Raw genomic sequence first — 24,282 nt, 5'->3', positions numbered from 1 at the left:
GGAACTGAACACAGGTCCTCTGTGAGAGCAACCCATGCTCTAAACCTCTTAGCCTCCATGTCTCAGGTTTTTGTTTGTTTGTTTTAAGACAAGGTCTCACTGTGTAGCTCAGGCTGGCCTGGAACTTGAAACTCACTATGTAGACCACTATGTAGGCTAGCCTTGAACTCACAGAGCTCTGACTGCTTCTGCCTCCAAGTGCTGGAATTAAAGCCATAAGCCATGTGCCATAATGTCTGGTTCCCTCCACATTTTTAACAGTACATTACTTACTATCTTCAATACATTTAAAGACCACAAATAATTTCTTCTTTCTTTACTCACATGTAAATGCCCTTATGGTTTTTTTTTCTAGGAAATCAATGAAAATTCTCTTAAGAGATTAAGTGTCTACTTAGAAAATCTGCAGAAACCGGGCTTCAAGTCTCTGAAACCAACTCAGCTTACATTTTATATAAGAGAAAAAACAGCCCAGAACTCCTCGGAAGGCCAGGAGCCTGTCAGTACTTCCGGTACGTTATTTTATTTCTAGTGTGTCCCTTGCCAGTTTCAAGTGAAACCTGTTCATTATGTCTGACATTGCCAGAATACTTTTGGATTCAAGCCTTGAGTGTTGAAAAGTATCATATAATTGGTTTCCTAGAATTAGATTCTGTTCCTAACCACTTATGTTTAAACATTTTATTTTCCTGAAGTGTTCCAGCCAAGTGTTAGGGTTCATGCCTGTAATCCCAGTACTTGGGAGGCAGAAGCAGGCAGATCTCTGTGAGTTTGAGGCCAGCCTGGTTTACGTTGTAAGCTCTAGACCAGCCATGATGGTGTATAACCAGACTCTAGAGTGAGGCCCTGTACCAACCAACAAAAGCCCCGAAGTATTCCTATTTATGGTTTCCCAAATCTCATGTTGGTCTGAGTGTGAGGCATGTCTGTTACATTCACACTTTGAAACCTACAGTGTTTCTTCTCTTACTGTCCCTGTGAAGGTAGTAGAATGTTTAACTGTTTGTGACCTAGTGACATCTGCCCTACTCTCAAAGACCACAGAGACAGAGTAAACTTCCACCTGATACTGTTTCTACACAGCCTTCTCTCTGAGCACCTACTTTCCCATCAGAGTGAAGTAACTAGTTAGCCCTAGAGGCCAGGCAGAGGTGGTGCACACCTGTTACCCCAGTGTGGTGATACTGTGTGTGTACTGTAACAGTAACACTTACCTGAGGGTCAGAGTGTAGCGCTAAACCACTAGTTAGCCCTAGAGGCCAGGCAGAGGTGGTGCACACCTGTTACCCCAGTGTGGTGATACTGTGTGTACTGTAACAGTAACACTTACTTGAGGGTCAGAGTGTGGCGCTAAACCACTAGTTAGCCCTAGAGGCCAGGCAGAGGTGGTGCACACCTGTTACCCCAGTGTGGTGATACTGTGTGTGTACTGTAACAGTAACACTTACCTGAGGGTCAGAGTGTGGCGCTAAACCACTAGTTAGCCCTAGAGGCCAGGCAGAGGTGGTGCACACCTGTTACCCCAGTGTGGTGATACTGTGTGTGTACTGTAACAGTAACACTTACCTGAGGGTCAGAGTGTAGCGCTAAACCACTAGTTAGCCCTAGAGGTCAGGCAGAGGTGGTGCACACCTTTACTCCCAGCACTCGGGAGGCAGAGGCAGGCAGATCTCTGTGAGTTCAAGGCCACCCTGGGCTACACTAGATTGATCCAGTCTCAAGAGAAACAGAGCCAGGAGGTGGTGGCTCACACCTTTGACCCCAGTAATTAGGAGTCACAAGCGTTTAATCCTAGGGAGGTGGAGACGGGAAGAGATGTGGCTAGGAAGAGATAGGAGCGCAAGGCATCCAGTCTGAGGACTGTAGAGACATGACACCCCATTCAGTCTGAGGATTTCGCAGAGAACTGGTGGCTGCTGCTCTGCTTCTCAGATCTTTCAGCTTTCACCTCCTAATATCTGACTCCAGGTTTTTATTACTAAGACTAATTAGAAATTGTGTTACACCCCAGTCCTTGGGATGCTAATGCAGGAAGACTGCGTTTGAAGCCATCCTGGTCAGAAGAAGATCCTGTCTCAAAAATAGACTAAAAAAATTGTGAAGAGCTGGATATGTTGGCATGTCAGTATTCCTAGCTCTCAAGAAGCTCAGGCAGGAGAATTACTACCAGATGGAGGTTTGCCTGGGCTACATGACAAGATTCTGCCTTTTAAAAAAATTTAAAAGCCTGCCCTGTCCCTTCTTGAAATATCTGTCCTTTTGGTTATTCTTGAGGAAATAGCTTTATTTTTAAAAGACTTTTAAATAGTTTAAAATTCACTGATTTAAAAGGTCTCTGAGACATAGAAAATACTTAAACTCTGCCTGTGATTCCTGAGTCTCTTATTATTAAAATGAGAGTTGCAGTATTGCGTAGAAAACCCTCATAGTCCCTCAGAACCACAGATGGAAAGAAGGGCTCCATCTCAAAATCGGGAGATTCCATGATCAGGAAAATGGTTTTCTCAGGGTGAGGTTCATCCATTGCATTCTGAGTGTGCTCAAATTCAGGGAAATCAACTGCGTGGTTTGTGGTGGGGACTGCATTTGAACTCTCTCCTTAATGAATAAAATAAAAGAAAGAAAGGAATGAATGAAACCTCTCTTCATGTTAAAGATGACTTCCAGGCCAGCCTAAGGACTAGCATTTAATAGGGTCTTTCATTCTCCCATGATTGATTGTGGAGGTCAGAAGTCACAGATTCTTTTTCTTGGCAGTTTTTCTATCTGACTCAGGGTTTTATTCAAAATAGCCAGGAACCCAGCATGGGGAACCTGAGAGAGGAGAATTATGGGTTCCAAACCAGCCTGGATTACAGATTGTAGTAATATGTAAAGCATTTTATACACCAAAGAAATCAGAATATCTCCCTTACAAAATAGTCTATGACTCAGATAACAGTAAAAAAGCAAGCTGATCATACGCTGCAGAGAGCTTTCATTGTGAGTAACAGGGCAGAACTCAGGTAGGTGGGGAAAACTAAATGGAATGCTGGGAGAAAGGAGGCAGAGTCAGAGGGACGCCATGGACCCTCTGCCAGAGATAGAAGTGCTGAGACTTTGCTGGTAGGCCACGACCTCGTGGTGATATACAGATTAATAGCAATGGGGTAAATAACCTTAAGGCCCCAATCCATCTGCCTCTACCTCTCCTGTACCCCATGCCCAGCTTAGCTTTAATTATTTCAATTGTGAATATCCATGTGTGTGTCATTAGCTACATTGTTAATACGTGCCAGCTGTTGACAGTGGTTATATCTAGTAAACGCATGAGACTATATGCCACCTAATAGACTTTTAGTTGTGTGTGTGTGTGTTGACAGTGATTATATCTAGTAAAGGCATGAGACTATATGCCTCCTTTTAATAGACTTTTAGTCATGTGTGTGTGTATGAAACTTTACAATGAGCATGTGCTTATAAAGTATTTGTAGCCAAAGTGATAGCACACACCTTTAGTCCTAGTACTCAGGAGGCAGAGGCAAGCATATATCTATGAGTTTGAGGCCAGTCAGGGCTACAAAGTGAGACCTTGCCTAAAATAATAATGATACTTAATAGAATTTTATTTTTTTGTCAGGGCTATGAACCAAATCTAGGGACTTGTGTGTTCTAGGCAAGAACTCTGCCACTGACTTAACTATATTTCCAACATCCTGTGTAATTTTCAAACTACTTTTAAAAATTGGGGGTTGGGCCTGGAGAGATGGTTTGGTGATTAAGAGCACTGGCTGCTCTTCCAGAGGACCTCTGTTCAATTCCAAGAATCCACATGGAAATTACAGCAGTCTGTAACTCCAGTTCCAAGGGGATCGTACACCTTCTTCTGGCCTCACTGTGCTCCAGGAATACATATAGTATACACACACACACACACACTCACAAAATCAATAAAAATTTTTATAAAGATGAGCTTCTGTGACCACCACTAGGTAGATGTTGCTTGGGCCGTCCCTTAGCGGGCACTGCCAATGCCGGCGACCCCCGTGTGCCCTTCTTTCTGCTGGAAACTATGTGATGGACATGGAAGCACTTCCCTCTTTAGTAGCAAGGTTCATGGGCAGCACTGAAAACTGTCTCCATCCCTTCTCAGCTAGGGTGAGTGTACTCACTGGTGACAAACCAGAAAGGAATCACGAAGACAGGAATACTGCTATGGAGCTTGGAAGAGGGAGTGGTTTCCATTTGCTGGGGGTGATACCCATTTTAATGGGTAATAAAATGTTTTTAAAGATTTTAACTCTATAATTGTTTCATGAAAAATGATTCTAAGGTAAAACAAGTAATCATCTGTATTAATTGTTTGGGGAATTATATTCTCTAGGATTTCGAGCAGTCAGATTTACTTTGCACACCAGCGATCTGCTAAGCACAGTATTGTATATTCTCAACTCCTGCAGTTTGTCTGTTGAACACGTCCAAAGCTTGAACACTAACGTGCATTCCCAGCCTCTCCAGGAAGCTACAGGAATGCCTGGCAGACCCATCAAATGGCATAAGTCCTACTATTCCTTCACTGGGTTCAAGGACCCTGACGAAGACCTCGAACACGTCTCAAGAGTGGAAACAACCCTAATGTAAGTCAAGGGTTTTATTTCAACAGCCTCATGTAGTTTATGTTTAAATGTGTTCTGGTTTTATAGGAAAAGAAATTTTAGTAATATATTTAATACAGAAACCATGAGAAAAGATATTTTATGTGTCTTGCTTAAAGTTGCAAAGATACTTCCATTTTGTTATTGTTTAATACCAGCTACACGCAAAAGATTTAAGTTTTTTGTTTTGTTTTATTTTTTAATAAGTTACTTAACTATTTTATGTGCATTTGTGTAAAGGTGTTAGATCCCCTGGAACTGGAGTTACAGACAGTTGTGAGCTGCCCTGTGAGTGCTGGGAATTAAATCTTATCCCCTGGAAGAGCATTCAGAGTTCTTAACCTCTGAGTCATCTCACCAGCCCCAAGATTTAAGTTTTTTAAATCAATTATTTGCATGTTAGGCATTGCCAGTCTATATGGAGGGTTCAAAGGTAATTGACTTTAATAAGCATTACTTACAGAAAAGCACACCAGTTGTGGTAACATGTAGCTAATCCCAGCCTTTGGAAGGCAGTTGGGAAGGTGAAGAGATGAAGGCAATGAATCTCTGTCTCAGAATAAACAGACAGACAGACAGACACACAGATGGATAGATTAGATAGATAGATAGATAGATAGATAGATAGATAGATAGATAGATAGATAGATAGATAGATAGATAATAGATATAAGTAGATGGGAGATAGCTTTATAAAGAATATCATCTTAAATGGATGATTGTAAAAGAATGTTTTTAAATTATAATTAGATATGAGTAGGGTGTGCAGTGCTTTCCTTTTTATTTCAGCATTTGGGAAGTAGGGAAGGGACAGGAGGATCTCTGTGAGTTCAAGACCAACTGGGTTTACATACTTGAGTTCTGAGGCCAGCCAGGGCTACATAATGAGTCTCTCTCTCTCTCTCTCTCTCTCTCTCTCTCTCTCTCTCTCCATATATATATATATATATATATATATATATGTGTGTGTGTGTGTGTGTCTGTGTGTGTGTGTCTGTGTGTGTGTCTGTGTGTCTGTGTGTGTCTGTGTGTGTGTCTGTGTGTATACATATACATATTATACATATATGTATATATAATATAAAATGTATGTGCGTGTCTATGAAATATTTAGGTGGGAGGTGCAGCTCAGTGGAAGAGCACTAGGAAAACAAAGTAAATCTTGGTTGGAATAAATACAGTGTGATGGGCTGAACTGTCAGCTTAGCAGATTCAGAGAGTCACATGGACATGTAAAGCAGTGCAGTCTGACTAAAATCATCTGCTGGGCTTTGCAAGCATACCTTCCTTAGAATATGCCCGTGTATGGCCCGTACTGCCGTGGATTCTCTACTTCCTCAGGACGCGCTTTGTTTTCCATCCAGACTCTGGCTTACTCTGTACCTTGAGGAGGAGAGCAGCTTTGTAAACTGCTGTTTCAGGGATCAAAGTCAGGGAAAATCAGTCACTATTAGTCTGTCCAGGTGTCAGTAGCTGTTTGCCTGGATGATGGTGAACCTGCCATTGCTTTAATAGACTCTTCCTTGGCGTGTCTCAGGCTCAGCTCCACGCTGCTCGGTACCTAGAACCTTCCAGCTGAAGTTGATTTCTGAGTCACCTTTTTCTTTCTGATACTCTGTTCTCCTTTTAGGTAAATCTTTACAACACCATGCTGTGTTATGGGATAAATATTTGTTTGATAAATTCGTAATGATCATTGTTTTGCAGGTTTTAAACTTGATATATCTTAGTGCTTTAGCTCACTCTAAAATGGTTGGTTGAAGCATCTCTGTCTAAAGGCTTTGTCGGGCACATTTGAGCTCTCTTTAGGATGGCTTTTATTCCGTCTTATCGTGGACATACCCCACAGTTTTTCGGGCATCCCCGTGAGGAGCTGGATGAGTGCCCTGTTTACTCTTTAAATTGTTCCTCTCCTCCTGGAGCTTTCTTTTGTACAGGTGTGCCGGAGGCCTACCCACTCCCACATCTGAATTGTTTCCCTTGGCTCATTCTGTGAAAACATACACACACACACACACACACACACACACACACACACACTACATAAATTACTTTTTCACCACCCCATCACCACCCACAGACTCTACATAAATTTCTGATTTCTCTAGACTTCCTTTGGAGAGCCGGAGATGCAAGCAGTACCAAGCATACCTCGTCTGACTGCTCAGCACGGCAGGAGACATCGTCCGGGAGGGCCGTGCCCTTGGGATGCTCCTTCCGAGACTCACCCTGCTCTGGTCTTCACAGCTTTTTAACATTTATTTTTCCTTATAAGCTTATTGAGGGAAATATTCTAAGCGATAAGAACATATTTTATACTGAGCCTATTTAATTATGTAGTCAATGAAACTGAGACAAGTCTTTAGCTGGGCACTGGGCTGGGTGGAAGGGAATGGAGGCCCACCTGGATATGTTCTGGGAACACTGTCACTAAAGAACTAGAGTGGTGAGGTCTAGCCCGCAGACGGATTAGGCAGAGAGGAGTTGGCTTTGAGAACACAGGGTACTGCGACCTAGTATTAAAATTAAAGATTAATTAAAATGAAAGGTTCTGCCATTCTGGAATCCACAAGGCAGTTTTTAATCTCCTTCCTCAGGACACATCCACGCAGTATGTCTCTCACAGCCGTGCGTGCCCCACGTGTGCTCACTGTGAGCTGCATGGTTCTCAGTTCCGCCCTCAGCTGCTATGTGCAGAGTGAAAAGCTCCTGCAGCCAGCACTAGTATTATTATTAATTAATTAATGTTCTCCAGTAAGCAGACGCTTAGAAGACTCTTCACACTCTTCCTAATTGTTTCATCTCTGAGCCTAGGGACAGCTCTGGTCTGATTTAATTTTTGTAATACTGAAAAGAAGCTGCCATATCTCAGCATGGCTCAGCAAGGGTGGACAGCCTCTTGAAGTTGGCTCGTTAGAAGTAAACATCTGGGAGGCTGGAGAGAAGGCTCGACAGTTAAGAGCATGGCTGCTCTTCCAGGGGACCCAGGTTTGATTCCCAACACCCACATGGCAGTTCACAACTGTCTGTAACTCCAGTTCCAGGGGATCTGACACCTTCATACCAGTGCACATAAAATAAAGCTAAACAAATTATTTTTTAAAAAAAAGAAGTAAAGGTCAGACTGAAAATTCAGGTTAACAGTAGAGTGCTTTAACATGTGTGTTTAGGACTTCTGGTTAGTTTGTTTTATTTTTGTTTGCAGTCCTAGGAATGGAACTAGAGCCTCGCTTGCTCTAAGCATGTGCTCTGCCGCTGGCCCCCATCCCCACCCCCTGTGTGCTGTCCTTTGGGGAAGGTAAAGAGTTGTCTCTGGTTTTGGTCTAGGTCCTGGTTAGGGAGCAATGGGCGGAGTGCTGTGAAAAAGCTGAAGAACAGTTTGCCTCTTAGGAAGGAGCTGGATCGTCTGAAGACGGAGCTGTCTGACCTTCTGCAACTTTCAGATATCAGGTAATAAAGTATTCTGGCTGTCTTACTGTCCTGGTCCTGTAAAAAGACATCATGACCAAGCAATTCACAAAAGAAAACATCTAACTGGGAGTTGCTTATAGTTTCAGAGGGTGAGTACATGACCGTCGTGGGAGCATGGCAGAAGGCAGGCATGGTGCCGGAGCAGTGGCTGGGAGCTTAGGTGTTGAGACAGCCATGAGGCAGAGAGAGGGGGCTCACTAGGAATGGCCCGGGCTTTTTAAACCTCTAAGCCTGTCCCCAGTGGCACACCTCCTCCAACAAGGATATGCCTCTTAATCTTTCTCAAGTAATTACACCAAGTGGTGAGCAACAATTCAGACATATGAGCCTATGAAGGGCATTCTCATTCAGACCTCCACACTAGTACACACAATCAAATATGCAGGAATGAATTAGCTCAGTTAATAAAGTGCTTGCTTGGTACACACTGGGCCCTGGGTTTCATCCCTGACACCACAAAAGCTGGGTATGGTGGTGCACACCTGCGATCACACCGTTATGGAGGTAGAGGCAGAATGACCAGATGATGACAGTCTATAAAACAAGTTTCAGACTAACCTGAAACTAATGAGACCTTGTCTCAAATATATATATATATATATATATATATTTGCCGGGCAGTGGTAGTGCACATCTTTAATCTCAGCACTCGGGAGGCAGAAGCAGGCGGATTTCTGTGAGTTGGAGGCCACGGCACATGTATGGAGAACAGGGGACACCTGCAAAGTCAGTTCCCTTCTTTCACCGTGTGTGTGTGTGTGTGTGTGTGTGTGTGTACCTGTATGATGCTGAGGAATGAGCCCAGGTGCTTGCTCAACGTATATGTTCCAGCCTCAAGTCCCATCCTCATATTTTAAAATAGAAACAATATATTTGCTTTTTTAAATATTTGCATACATTGACATGGTAACAATTCTTTTACCCCTGTGACTTCATCACTGTTTTATTGCTGTGAAGAGATGCCATGACCAATGCAACTCTTTCTTTTCTTTCAAGACAAGGTTTCTCTATGTAGCCCTAGCCATCCTAGAATTTGCTCTGGCTTCAAATTTAGAGAACTGCCTGCCTCTGCCTCCCGAGTGCTGTGGTATGAGCCCCCTACACACACATGTGCGCACACACAGCAATAAGAATAATAGAAATGATTTTTTTTTAATTTAAGAGAGACAACCGGGTGGTGGTGGTGTACACCTTTAATCCCAGCATTTGGGAGACAGAGACAGGCAGATCTCTGTGAGTTTGAGGCCAGCCTGGTCTACAAAAGCTAGTACTTGGACAGGTTCAAAGCTACAGCAAAACCCTGTCTTGAGAAACCAAAGAGAAAGAGAGAGGGAGAGAGAGACAATAAACATCGTAGAAACATAAGATCATTTGAAATGATTCTCTCTGCTCCAAGAAGAGACTGTTGACCTTGTCGAGAGCCAGCTGGGGTGAGAGCCTGCCATCCCCTCTGTGCTGCTGTTAATGTGGTTGTGTCTGTTGGCCTAGGTGGCAAAGGGGCTGGGGTGTTGCCCATCGCTGCAGCCAGCTGCACAGTCTCAGCCGCCTCGCGCAGCAGAATTTGGAACCACTTCAGAATGCAAAAGGTAACTATTGTCTACTCTCTGTTTGTTTGTTGTTTTTATAAAACAGGGTTTCTCTGCATAGTCCTGGCTGTTCTGGAACTCACTCTGAAGACCAGGCTGGCCTCGAACTCAGAGAGATCTTCCTGCCCCTATCTCCCAAGTGCTGGGAATAAAGGTGTGCTACCACTGCCTGACTGTCCACTCTCTTTCAGAAAATCTGTAGTACACATATATAAATTGTAGCACAAAACTAAGGGACTTTATCAGAGTTAGATGTTTAAATCTGTGGATGGTGGTAGCACGTGCCTTTAATTCCAGCACTCAGGAGGCGGGGGCAGGAAGATCTCTGTAAGTTTGAGGACAGCCAGGGTTACACAGAGAAACCCTATCAAAAAAAAGAGTAAAATAAAATAAATGTCTAAATCTGTTCCTTTGAATAAAGGAGAAACATAAAACAGGCTTCTAGGATATACTAGATTTAATCCTGAGTGTATATGTTGGGCTTCAAGGATTGTTTGCACCATGTTACGAGGACAAGTTCTCTGGGTCATGACCACAGTTTGTTTTCTCGTCAGGATGCACCATCGTGTTCACAGACCGCTCGGGCATGAGCGCACTGGGCCACGTGATGCTGGGAACCATGGATGTCCACCATCACTGGACGAGAGTAAGGATGAGCCAAAGCAAGCAGACCTCTCTGACTTGCCACACGCTTTCATTTCAGTCAACAGTATTATGTCAGCAAACTGCAGCACTGGAAAGCATAGCTCTAGATTTCAGTCCAATAACACCACATAACTAGTACCATAATACCACATAACTAGCACCATAAAACCACATAACTAGTGCCATAGTACCACATAACTAGTGCCATAGTACCACATAACTAGTACCATAATACCACATAACTAGCACCATAACACCACATAACTAGTACCATAATACCACATAACTAGTACCATAATACCACATAACTAGCACCATAATACCACATAACTAGCACCATAACACCACATAACTAGCACCATAACACCACATAACTAGTACCATAATACCACATAACTGAAGATAGCACCTCAGCGTGAAGATAGTTTTATTTTACACCTATTTTTCTTGTGGGTATGTCTGCGTGTGTGTGCACAGAAGCCCGAGGATGAACGGTAGTTGTTTTTCTACCTGGGTCCAGGGATTGAGTTCAGACCATCACACTTGAGCAGAGCCTTTGCTCGGCCATCTGTCTCACAGGCTCACGTGTTAGTTTTAAACTCAAATAAAGCTGATGTGAACATGTTTTATTGCTAAATTTTATCTTTAGATTTATTTATTTTATATGTGTTTTGTCTGCATATATGTATGTCTATGAACCATGTGTGTGCCCAGTTCCCGAGGAGGTCAGAATAGGGCATAGGACTCCCTGAAGCTGGGGTTACAGCTAGTTGTGAGCCACCATGTGAGTGCTGGGAGTCAAACCCAGCTCTTTTACAAGAGCAAGCGCTCTTAACCACTAAGCTGTCCCTCCAGCTCCTGATGTGAACATTTCTATTTGGTTTGGTCTGGGTTTTTGGTTTTGGGGGATTTGGGGGTGTTTGTTTGTTTGTTTGTTTGTTTGAAAGAGTCTTATTATGTAGCCCTGGCTGAACTAGAACTCACGATATAAATCAAACTAGACTGAAACTTGTAGTAATCCTCCTGCCTCAGCCACCAGTGTCTTAGGATTACAGGTGTGCACCACTGTGCCTGGTTGATACAAACATGGGAAGTGCATTTTTCACCTCATGGGTAAATTCCCAGATAGAATTTCTGGATCACATCCTTTGATCATGCCAAAAGATAATCATATTTTCAGTTGTGATTATGTTACTCTAGTAGGTCTGTGGTGATGTCTCACCTTAAGTTTAGTCTGCAGTAAATAATAAATGATGGTGATCACCTTTTCATGCTTTTATTTGCCTTCTCCATCTTCATGTCATCTTTAGTGAAGGATTTATTCAAGCAGAATACTTACTTGGTAGAGGGACTGGAGAGATTGCTCGATGCTTAAGAGCACTGACTGCTCTTCTTGAGGATCCAAGTTTGAGTCCCAGCCCCCAAATGGCAATTCACAGCCATCTGTAGCTGCTGTCCCAGGGGATCCTGTGGTACCAGACACTAACGTGGTAAAGAGATACACATGTAGACAAAACACGCAAACACATGTAATAGATTTTTAGCCCGGCTCATTGGCATACCTTTGATCCTAGCACTAACTAGCCTGGTCTTTAGAGTAAGTTCCAGGACAACCAGGGTTACACAGTGAAAAAACCCTAATTATTGTTGTTATTATTATTTGAAGCCACATATTTATAGGTATTTTGTATCTAAAGTATATAAGAACTCTTAACACTCGGCAGTTAAAAAAGAAATACCAAAGCAAGTAGAAAACATGCCACAGACATGAAGAGAGTCTCCAGATGACAGAGTTCTGAGCCGGGACGGGGCATAAAACTGGGGTGCTTGCGTAAGATGCTGGGTTCCAGCCCCACGCTGGGCAGAGCTGCTGAGTGGACAGAGTGCATGGCCACGTGAGGAGGAGGACGAGGAGAACTGGCTCGCTCCTGACAAGGATCCACACTAGGAGCACACAGCGTCTTAGAGAGCTGAACGTTCTGGCAGGCTCCTAGGAAGCAAGTCCTTCCTGGGCATTTATAGTGGAAAGTGAGAACTTATCATCATGTAGAAATCTATACACAAATACTCATAATAGCCAGGAGTGGAGGAAGTCCTAATGTATGTCAGTTCAAGTCCTGTTCAGAAATGGGCAGGAACCTCTGATGTGTGCAGCAGCCTAGGTAGGAAAGTCAGTATCTGAAGGTTTTAGTCTGTACAGCTCCCATGTCTGTACCATTCTTGAAGACACAAGGTAACAGGAAGGAGGCAGAGCAGGGCTGTGGCTGCCTAGATATGGGGATCAGCAATCTGACCACTAAAAGGGCAGGTGGCAGATCCTGGGGAGAGCTCTGTTTTGTGCAGAGTAGTGATTTCACATGGTCTGCACATATGAAAAAACAATATACAACAAAACACACAAGAATGCCAGAATCCATAGAGAATCAACAGCTGCTGTGTAACTGTAGCGTGTCTGCGCTGTCATAGTCTCACATGTACAGAACCCAGCTCACACCGTATGAACCCACTGTAGCGTGTCTGCGCTGTCATAGTCTCACCGTATGAACCACTGTAGCGTGTCTGTGCTGTCATAGTCTCACATGTACAGAACCCAGCGCACACCGTATGAACCCACTGTAGCGTGTCCTGCACTGTCATAGTCTCACATGTACAGAACCCAGCGCACACCGTATGAACCCACTGTAGCGTGTCCTGCACTGTCATAGTCTCACATGTACAGAACCCAGCACACACCGTATGAACCCACTGTAGCGTGTCTGCGCTGTCATAGTCTCACCGTATGAACCCACTGTAGCGTGTCTGTGCTGTCATAGTCTCACATGTACAGAATCCAGCGCACACCGTATGAACCCACTGTAGCGTGTCCTGAGCTGTCATAGTCTCACATGTACAGATCCCAGCACACACCGTATGAACCCACTGTAGCGTGTCCTGAGCTGTCATAGTCTCACATGTACAGAACCCAGCTTACGCCGTATGAACCCACTGTAGCGTGTCCTGAGCTGTCATAGTCTCACATGTACAGAACCCAGCTCACACCGTATGAACCCACTGCATGGTGTCTGCGCTGTCATAGTGTCACATGTACAGAACCCAGCGCACACCGTATGAACCCACTGTAGCGTGTCCTGAGCTGTCATAGTCTCACATGTACAGAACCCAGCTCACACCGTATGAACCCACTGCATGGTGTCTGCTCTGTCATAGTGTCACATGTACAGAACCCAGCGCACACCGTATGAACCCACTGTAGCGTGTCCTGAGCTGTCATAGTCTCACATGTACAGAACCCAGCTCACACCGTATGAACCCACTGCATGGTGTCTGCGCTGTCATAGTGTCACATGTACAGAACCCAGCGCACACCGTATGAACCCACTGTAGCATGTCCTGCACTGTCATAGTCTCACCGTATGAACCCACTGCATGGTGTCTGCATTGTCATAGTCTCACACTTACAGAACCCAGCACACACTGTATGAACCCACAGTTCCCAAAGCTCCTGAATGTGCTTACACTTCATACACAACCCAAGGAGAGTCAGGGAGTAGAATTATTTTTTACAAAATGTAGTGAGTAGATGATGGATGGTTTATAGAAACTAGCTATTATCTTCATCATAGGCTACCTGCTGCCTTCTAGTCCCTTTCTTCTTTCTTTCTTTCTTTCTTTCTTTCTTTCTTTCTTTCTTTCTTTCTTTCTTTTTTTTTCTGTGTAGCCCTGCCTGTCCTGGAACTTGCTCTATATTCCAGACTGGCCTTGAACTCACAGAGAACCCCCTGCCTCTGACTCCTAACTGGTAGGGTTAAAGGTATGTGCCATCATAGCCTGACTAAGGCCTTCTAGTCATATTAACACTGTGCAGATCCCAGATTTCTATAGAAAACCAAAGTCCTTAAAGTCCTCTCTGAACCCAGCCCCTCTCACTCACCAGCACATGTACCATGTGCCAGTCCTTCCCACTCACCAGCACACGCCATGCACCAGCCCCTCCCACTCACCAGCACACGCCACGCCATGTGCCAGCCCTTTCTACTCACCAACACATATGCCATGATCCAGCCACACACAGCTTCCTGTTGGTTTTGGACATGGCCTTTTCCCCCTCCAAAGCATTCCATTCATCTACTGTTTCTAAATCCTTTTTATACTTTCTGTCAAATCAGAAGTCTTGGCAGCCATTGTTTGAACCTCGCTTTGACCTGCCAACCCCATGTGACACTTGAGGTGACTCTTGCTTTATTTTTGTGCCCCTCGACGGTGAGCTCTAGCAAACAGACAAACCCTTAGACCCTGCATGTGCACTCACTACTTACACACACAGTGAGTGCTCACTAATGTGTTCTGTGTCTGTCAACTGAACTTGAAATTCGGGGACTGAAAGTAAATTTTTAGGGAATACCTGAAATCAGATTGGTGACGGCCTAGTTGTCATCATAGAGCCTTCATCCAGTGACCGATAGAAGCAGATGCAGAGACCCACAGCCGAGCACTGGGCCAAGCTCCCAGAGTCCAACTGAGGAAAGGGAGGAGGGTTTTTTGGTTGTTTTTTTGTTTTGTTTTGTTTTGTTTTGTTTTGAGCAAGGAGTGGGAGTCAAGATTATGAAGGGGAAACCCACAGAGACAGCACCCAAGCAGTGGGAGCTCATGGCCTCTAGACCGACCTCAGCCCTCTGCATCCGGGTGACAATTGAGTATCTTGGTTTCTTACGGGGCCCCTAGCAGTGGAACCAGGCCCTGGCCCTGACACATGAACTGGCTCTTTAGAAGCTGCTATTCCCTGTGGCGGGATACCTTGCCCAGGCTTGATGCAAGGGGCACCGGGAGCTTGATCCTGCCTCAACTTGGTATGCCATACTTTGTTGACTTCCAAGGGAGGTCTTTACCCCTTCTGAATGAAGATGGATGGAGGCAGGGGGGGGGGGGGCAGAGTAGAACAGAGTAGGGGGTAGGGGATGGGAGGAGAAGAGGGCGAAGAAACTGTGGTTGGTATGTGAAATAAATAGATTTTTTAAAGTTTTTAGGGAATACTTAAGGGTTGGTATGCCCAAATGTACATTGGATCATTGTAACCTAGCTTAAGAGTCCCATGTGAGTCTTTAAATGTTAGTACCTAGGGTTGACTTTTACTTGGGCTTTTTCTTCTTCTGAAATCTCTTCTCGGTTCAATCTAAAACCACTAGACTGATAGTTTGTTTTGAATATTAGTATTTCCAGGATTACAGTATCCTTTTTATTGTATTCTACTTGACTATTACATCTACAAAAATAATTTTTATAACTTCCTCATTTATTGGACTCCTAAAATAATAGCACCATAAAATTAAATGTCTTTTTTTTCCCAATACTATAGCTTTTTGAAAGCTTGCCAAGTTATTTTGACCTTCAGAGGAAAATGTCAGCCCTAGAAGACCAGATAAGCAATCTTCTAGGAGGCATACAGGTAGTTTACATCGAAGAGTTACAGCCAGCACTGACCCTTGAGGAGTACCACCGCCTCCTTGACGTCTTCCACAGTGGGCTACTGAGAAGTGGGGCACCCGCCCACCCGCAGAGCCTGAGCGGCTTGGAGATGATCCTCAGCAGGTAAACATCCGGAACTGGGCAGGGAGCGCGCCCGCGAGTCAGAACACGCTCTGCGTGCGATGCTTTACTCTTTTGGCTTTGGGGGCTCACACATAGACGCTTATTTTACTTATTAACGCCCGGCCTTAGCTTGGCTTGTTTCTAGCCAGCTTTTCTTAAATTATCCCATCTACCTTCTTCCTCTGTGCTTTTTCCTTCTCTTACTTCTATATATCTTATTTTCCTTCTTACTCTGTGACTGACTGGCTCCTTGCCTCCTCTTGTTCCTCCTTCTCTTCCCCATTTCTCCTCCTGCCAGCCCCACCTAACCTCTCTCCTGCCTCACTATTGGCTGTTCAGCTCTTTATTAGACTATCAGGTGTCACAGACAGGCAAAGAACCACAGCTTCACAGAGTTAAACAAATGCAGCATAAACAAAAGTCACACACCTGAAAATAATACTCCCCGACAGTCCATTGGGCTGTTTTCTGTTTCATTGTATGGTTCTTGTAAATTTAATAAAATAATAATAATAGTGGAAATGAGTGGCTGGAGAAATGGTTTAGTAGTTAAGAGCAGATACTCCTTTGGTAGAAGGTTCAAGTTCAGTTCCCAGGGCCCATGTGAGGTAGCATACAGCCAGCGGATCCAATGCCTTTGGCCTCCTCAGGCACTGCATTCACATGCAGAGACAGACAGACACAGAGACATGTATGTGTGTCGGGGAGGTGTATACATATATACACATTCACACACATAATTTCCAAAATGGAGGCCAGGCAGGTGGTACACACCTTTAATCCCAGTACTTAAAGCAGAAGCAGGAGGATCACTGTAAATTCAAGGTCAGCCTTAGCTAAACAATGCAACCCTGCCTCAAAAACAAAACAAAAAAGTCACTGTTTGTGAAAAGAATTGTATTCATAGCCCTGCTGTGCATGTGTCGGAGACCAAACCGAGGGACGAAGAGTGGATTCTGAAAACATTGCCACTGATCAGCAAAGTAAACCACTTGATCATGATGTAAAGTCAGTAGCTAATGTGTGTGTGTGTGTGTGTGTGTATGCGTGTGTGCATTACCTGCAGTTCGCTTTGTGCTTAAATGCAATCTCAAGTGCTCAGAGACTGTCCTTGAGGAGGGTCATGCCATGTCAGTGTTGCTGTGATTTAATGTGGACGTCCTCATGACTGTTCTCAGTCACGTGATAAGAAAAGCATTGGTGTGGACGTGGTGACGTGTCCCTTAATACACACTTCGTTCCAGTGACAGGTACGAGCCAAGCTTGCATGAACTCGGGCATTTTAACATCCCAGCCCTCTCAGATCCGGCAAGCCTCCAGTCATTCATGAGAAGCCGAGCCCAGCAGGCAAGAGAGAACATAACAAGAAGAGAGGAGTAAGTCCTGTCCTTACCTCGGGAGGTGTGAGGACTGACTTCTAAACAGACGGCAGGAAGCATCGTCTGAATCTTAGTTATTTTATTCATGTGTAGCTGTTGTGTCTGTTGGCATCAGCAGGGAGCAACAATGACATTGGGCCCCCTGAAGATGAAGTTAAGGGCAGTTGTGAGCCACCACATCCTGCATCTCTCTGAGAATCACAAGCATCCGTAACTGCTGAATCATCTCTCCAGCCCACTATATTTAAATTTTAAAGCGTATCTCGTTCATAAGTAGTCCTGTTTCTGTGTTGTTATAACTTGGAATCACTTGACAGCCTGTGGTTTCCTCGTCGCAGGTTTGAAGCTATAGAATTGAGTCCGTTGTAGGAGTGGGTTCATACAAAGGAATGGACAGACAGATTGACCACAGGTTCAGATAGTGAGCAGGAAGGGAGAAGCAGCTCAGGACAGGGCACGGCCTGATGGCAGCACCCAAGTCAGGGTTTATTCTCCCAGCTTTCTCTTCATTTCGCCACCAGCAGAGGCTAGGGAGGTGTACAAACGCTTTTAAGCCACGCTCCATGGGGCTGGAGAGATGACTCAGCTGAGGACCCAGGCTCAGTTCCCAGCACCCACATGGTGCCTTACAACCATTTGTAACTCCAGTTCCAGGAACCAACACCCTATTCTGGTTTCCAAGGGCACCAAGCATACCGGTGGTACACAGACATTGTGCAGACAAAACACCATATACAGTAAAAATAATAAATTCTTGAAAAATAGGAATAGATTGTATATTGTTTTTACCTCACTAATGCTAAAAAGAGTGATGAAATACTTGTAGAGCTTTATGCAGAAATAAATCAGCCAGTACTGGGCACATGGTACTCTTGGCATGTCTTTTCACATGACTGCCGTGTGTGGCACTGGTTAGTCACTCCACATTTAAGAACATCTTTGTATGTTATCCATATTTATATTTTATCTTTAGTAATAGCTCATGACAATTTTTCATTTAATAGGTTAAAAGTTATTGAAAATGAATTGATACAGGCTTCAACAAAGAAATTTTCTCTGGAGAAGTTTTACAAAGAGCCCAGCATTTCCAGCAGGCAGATGGTGGACTGCTGTCGGAGACTCCTGCAGCTGTCGCTGCCTTATCTGCACGGGATGCACCTCTGCGTGTCACATTTTTACTCCGTCATGCAGGATGGAGACCTGTGCATCCCGTGGAACTGGAAGAAAGGAGAAGCCATGAAGTGACACAGACACCTGTCTTATTTTCTGGAAAAACGAGAAACTGTTGGGTTTATTTAAATTCAGTTTGATGTTAGTATTCACATCAGGACGGAGTTTCCAAGTGCTGCGTTAAAGCAGGAGTTTTCTTTGTAGTGACTTTATGCTAAGACACCTGTTTCCAAACAGTTTGTCCCCTAGTCTTGCGATGCTGATGGCTAGGCAAAGAGATGCTGAGAAGAAAAAACTTATTTTAAAGATGTAACAGAGAGTTCTGTAAGAGTCATATATTTTTATAGGAGTGAGTGTGTGCGCGCACACAAATTGGTCTTGTTCAGTGTAGCTCTTTGGTACTAGAACTCATTTTTACATGCAGCACAGTTCAACAAGTGTCTTCATAGTTACATCCCATAGACACAAACACTTGGTAGCCGGTAATGGACAGTTATGTTCAGACAGATTATTGATAAGTAGCAAAAATTAAATAACCACATTTTGTTTGAGAAAGATTCTTTTAAAACTATTGAATATATGTCATTAACATTGCCTGATACTAGCTTATTAAAACATCAGTGACAGAGAATTTAAATACATGACACCTTCTACCAATTAAAATATTGATAGAGCATGTTCTTAGTAGGCACAGGCCCTGGGTTCCATCCCAAGTACCAGAAAAAGCTGTCTTCATCTCTTCAGCTCTGGTCCAGGTAAAGCCTGCTGCCTGCTGTGGTCTCTGGTGTCCCCCATGCTGTGGAGGCCCATTCTCTACTCAGAGAAGACTACCCTGCATTCCACACCACACTTTTCCCTGAGGAAGTCCTAGGGAACTTCCCCTGGTGCGTTAGAACAAAGGAGACACTAAAATCAGTTTTTCGTGTTTTGAATTTTTATAAACAGTTCAAATGTATGTTCAAGATAAGAACTGGCTTGTAAGGGATCGACTGTGCCATTATTGCTTTTGACCCATGCCAGTTTGACAAATGCTGCTGTAAATGCTCTCGTAAGAAAGAATCCTCAGGTTGGGTTTGGTGGCACACACCTTTGATCCCAGCAAAGGCAAGGCAGGTGGATCTCTGTGAGTTCAAGGCCAGCCTGGTCTACAAAGTAAGTTCCAGGGCAACCAGAGCTACACAGAGAAGCCCTGTCTCGGGTGGGGAGTCCTCAGAGATACGCTAGTTTATTGGAAAACTGCGCCACTTCTAACATCAGCCAACACAGAATCTTCTGTAGTGTGTGTGAATTGGATTTGTTTTTGAACTAATTGTTACATAATAAACAATACCTTGTCAACCACATAGCTGTTCCCCTTGTTTTCATAACAAGGAGCTGTTGGAAGAGTGACCCTGTGGACTTCATCTCCCCCACTAGAGAGAGAACAGGTCCCCCCACGAGATCTGAGCTCTGATCACAACCGAACTTGCCCCCACAAGGAGAGCCGTGGCAAGCCCTCAACCCCAAGGCTGCCAAAGTCCCTCTTTCTCCCTTTGTTCCAGAAAGGAAACCCTAAGAAGCCTCTGAGTTAGTGAGAGAGGAAAGCTTTGAGAAGTGGGCACATGAAATGAAGGGCCAGGGCCAGGTCACTACTGGAGCCAGAGGTTCTTGTAGTATAGGCCTGGTGGTGGTGGGCGTCGTCTGTAGTGGGACCTGGAGGCACGCTGCAGGAGGGAGGATGGCCTGTGCTTCCTAGCACCATGCTGTTTGGGTCAGTGTGGAGTACGCAGCCCTGGCGTGCCTGGCCATCAGCTTCCTTAGGTTCCCCTCCACACTGACAATCAACACCCATGTTCGCAGGACTCTGCTTGCCCACAGCCTGGCAGGGTCTGGTCTCATCTGTACCACCTGACATCCAGCTTTGTTTGGTGGTACAAACACCACCCCTTTTTGGTGTTGTGCTGGAGATTGAGCTTGGGACCTTGTGCCTGTTAGGGTAAGTGTTCTACTGAGCTACACCTCCAGGCAAAACACCCTTTTACTTTGTGTGTGTGAAAGTGCGCGTGTGTGCACACCACCGTGTGTATGTCCAAGTCAGAGGACACCTTTTAAGAGCTGATGTTCTCCTACCATGTGTACCCTAGGAATCCAACTCAAGTGCAGACGTGGTGGCAAGGTGCCTTCCCTGCAGAGCTCTCTTGCTAGCCCTAGGAATCGTCCATAGCTATCAAGAGGGAGTTACGTGTTTCTATTGTGGGGACAAATGAACCTCTCAAACACGGTAACAGTGTTGTTTCTCTTGAGTCTGGCCTTTTATGTAAACCATTATGGGCACTAGGGGCTCCAAATGGTTGTAGTTCAATTATTAAAGGGTGGGAATTCTTATATTTTTGGCCTTTTGTCTCTACATAAACTACTTGTTTCTTTTGGGGAAGCGTTGTCGTTTGTGTTGGCACCTTGTAAAACACAGCTGTATCCAATCAAGACTCAAGAAAACAGGTCCCTCTTAGCGAACCTAACGTTCTTCCTAGCTGGGCATTATTGCAGCTGCCTGTCCACCTCCTCATGAGTCAGGAGAGAGAGTAGGAAGATCTGACCCTCCCCAGAAGATGTTTTCCTGGCTTTATAAAGGTTATATTTGCAGTCAGTGGAGGCCATCCTGGGCCAGTGGGGATGAGTGGTACTGTGTTGAGTTGCTGGGCTTGCTGCCAGTAATTTGGCTGGGATCCTTGTGCTTTCCTAGGGCCGGACCTCAGCAGGCTTTGTAACCCTCAGCTGCTAGCAGCACACAGTGACAGCAGGCATCTATCTGTAAGCTGCAGGCAACAAGAACCAGGCCAGATTCCAGTCCTCACTGAAAGACCCTAATTCCTAGGGTTCTTGTGGTAGGTTCCCCCAGACTCAGTAACTCACGCCAATGGATGCAATCAGCAAGAGGATTCTTTATTGACGAAGGCGCCAACGGGTGACTCAGACCTCCAGAGACTGAGCACACTGAGCATTCTCTCAGCAAGCATTTATAGGGTCTCGGGGTTACATAACGGGAAAGCATAGCAACAGCAACATCATTGGTCAATTCAAATCAACATATGGGGTCAACATCAGGACAAAACCACAAGTCTAGATTAAGCCAGTTTCTGCCCCCTCGGGTTTCAATAGATTACACAAGGGACTGGGTATTCTTCCTGCTTCTGCTGCCCACAGATGGCCTGTTTTTACCTCTTTGGCAGGTGCAACCGGTCTCATGACTGTTTCTGCTGCCCACAGATATCCTGTTTTGCCCTGGCCTAGTTAATCATAAAAACATCTTAAGTTGGAGACTAGGGTTGGGGTCTTTCACTCACAACACGTTTCCTTGTCCAGGATCTTCATCTCAAGAGGTGCAGGAAGGCTTGTTCAAGAGAAGCATGCTGAGGCTGCAGAGATCCGGAGGATCTACCACCCTCTTCTTGCCCTTGTAAGACGAAGTGCAGGTGTGCTACATGAGTGCACACGCACAACACCCATGCACATTAAATTAGAACATTTGTAAAAGCTGGAAATCTCAGCACTTGGGAGGCAGAAGCAGGTAGTCAGTCTGGTCTACACAGGGAGTGTGGTGAAAGAGACTGAGGTGACAGCTGGCCACCCTACGCTAGCTGCTGACCCCGGATCTCCACGTTTCCCTCCCTGGTCCCTCTGCCTGCTCAGACTTCTTGTCCCTTCAGATTCCCGAGTTTTGCAGCCTGTGACCATGATAGCTGATAGAAACAATATAAAGAGGGACAGATTTATAATTGGCTTGTGATTTCACAGGGCTTCTGTCCGTGGTGGCTGGGACATCAGGACAAACCAGGAAGCAAAGAATCAGAAGCAGGATGGATCTTTTGCCTTCAGAGTTCTGCCCCTAGTGAGCTACTGCCTCTAGTTAGATCCCACCTACTAAAGATTCCGTGCCCTCCTATTTAGCACCATGAGAGAACATTCAAACCTAAGCCTGTGGAGGGCGTTCCAGATTCAAACCATACCAACCTGAGTACCCACCAGCACCCCATCCCCACCGCTGAACTCTCCCCGCTCAAAAACCCTCTGTGACTGCCTCGATCTGAAAGGATGCCTGCCGTCCTGCCCCTCTGTGGCTCTCCAGAAGCAGATGGGCATTCAGCCTTAACCTCTGTCCGGCTCTGCATGGGTCCTCCACTCACGGTCTTTCCACGTCACACCACACTTGACTGAGGCTGTCCCCCCTGAGTGTACAGGACCCACACAACAACACCCTTTGGCCCCACTTGGGCCCTCATGGAGCCTGGAACAAACTCTGGACCGCTTTTCATGGAACTCTGACATGGGTACTTGCCCTAGGCTTGAGCCGGGAAGACAGTAGGGACACCATAGGCACAGGCGTGAAGTTTGTTAGGTGCTAACCCAAAAACAGGCTTTTCCATTCCAAGTGCTGCCCATAAAAGCGAGTGTGGCCTGGTTGTGACCGGTCAGTGGGTCCCACTCAAGGCCTACTTCAGCCCCACAGATGACTCCAACACCAAAACTGCGGTATTCACGCTTAAAGTGTCAAGACAGCAGAGGAAGTAATGCGAGTCATAGGAGGCAGTCTGTAAAAGTCTCAGAAAAGTTTGTATTGGGTCTGAAAGCGTTTTTGCGGGTTCCAGTTAAACCTGTGCTTCTGGGGCGGGTCTGATGGGATCTTCACAGATTGCTGCCAGCTGCTCCACGGAAAGGCCCGAGGGACGCTGCTAGCTCAAAAGGAAAACCGGTTGTTTCCAGTCAGGGCATTCCTCAGCTTACCGGGTAGAGCCAAGGGCGGAGAAGGGCTGGCTGGAAGCATCACAGTCAGCGAAGGGGATGCTCCCAGGTGCTGCTGCACAGGCAGAGCGCCCCCTGGCGGGCACAAGATGCAGGGCGCGGCAGAGTCGGGTAGAAAGAAGTTTCCTGCCCTGGGGTCAGCCTCGGGGGTCGCTGGGGAGGCTGGTCTGTGTGCAGCAACTGGCGCGCGGGGCGTGCCCCCAGGCGGAGACCCCGACTTCGCCCGGTGCTTCTCTCCAGAGGCTGCAAGTGTGGTCTCCTCCCCTGGAGGGAGCGTGACTTCTCCAGTGATTTCATTTACCCAGAAAAAAGAATCTAGTGGTTTCTTCTCCTGTTCAAACTGATTCCTAGACATATCTAAAACGGAGAAAGCGGGATCAGGAGGCGCAGGTGAAAGCTGCTCTTAATTTTTAAATAGTCTTTTCCAGTTTTTGTGTTTTGTTTTTTGTCCTAAAGACAGGCCTCACTATATATCCTTGGCTGTCCTGGAGCTCACTGTGTATGCCAGACTGTCCAACTCTCAGATCTGACTGTCTCTTCCAAGGGCTGGGATTAAGGATGTGTACTGCCATGCCCAGATTCATTTTCTTGATTAATGATTGATGGAAAAGGATTCTGGGGTGTAAAAGAAAACTGAGCAAGCCAGGGAGCAATGATCCTGCGTGGCCTCTGTTTCGTTTCACCACTTCAAGGTCTCTGCCTTGAGTTCCCACGCTCACTTCCCACAGCGATAGAGTGTGACCCGAGCGTTACAAACTGAAATCAATCCTTTCCTTCCCAAACTGCTTTCGGTCATCGTCTTTATCACACAGCAACAGAAACCTAACTAAGACATAAGGATGTACTGAACGCGGACTTTTTCCTGTTGTTACTCCCTGAGCAATTCAATAGAGCAACTGCTCCACGGCACTTATGTTACATTATGGCTTAGGAAAGGTTTTAAGTGTGGGAGAAGTTGGGACTACATTGCATGTATAAATACTATCCCGTTTTATATTAGCGATTTGAGCACTTGCTGACTGCGTGTCTGCT

General features: G+C 45.3%; 1 protein-coding gene across 6 annotated transcripts in view; it reads left to right on the top strand.

The window, feature by feature from the left end:
• Tcaim (T cell activation inhibitor, mitochondrial) overlaps positions 1–19,812 on the top strand; it is a 28,107-nt gene extending 8,295 nt beyond the window's left edge. For 4 of the 6 annotated variants that reach the window (XM_048423240.3, XM_048423243.3, XM_048423241.3 and 1 more), the window contains 8 exons: positions 356–512; positions 4,364–4,616; positions 7,962–8,084; positions 9,594–9,691; positions 10,246–10,337; positions 15,690–15,922; positions 17,167–17,298; positions 18,306–19,812. In XM_048423240.3, the coding sequence (XP_048279197.1) occupies positions 356–512; positions 4,364–4,616; positions 7,962–8,084; positions 9,594–9,691; positions 10,246–10,337; positions 15,690–15,922; positions 17,167–17,298; positions 18,306–18,546 (1,329 nt within the window). In that variant the 3' untranslated portion in view covers positions 18,547–19,812. Of the gene's footprint in view, positions 1–355; positions 513–4,363; positions 4,617–7,961; positions 8,085–9,593; positions 9,692–10,245; positions 10,338–15,689; positions 15,923–17,166; positions 17,299–18,305 lie in introns of those variants that run through there. The other 2 variants (XM_085689095.1, XM_085689096.1) reach the window with 2 other exon arrangements.
• The last annotated feature ends 4,470 nt before the right edge of the window (positions 19,813–24,282 follow it).

Source organism: Myodes glareolus, chromosome 4, assembly GCF_982192425.1.
Source record: "Myodes glareolus chromosome 4, mMyoGla1.1, whole genome shotgun sequence".
NCBI classification, from domain to species: Eukaryota; Metazoa; Chordata; class Mammalia; order Rodentia; family Cricetidae; genus Myodes; species Myodes glareolus.
The sequence above is the reverse complement of the archived record's forward strand: the minus strand, read 5'-3'. Positions and strand labels throughout refer to the sequence as shown.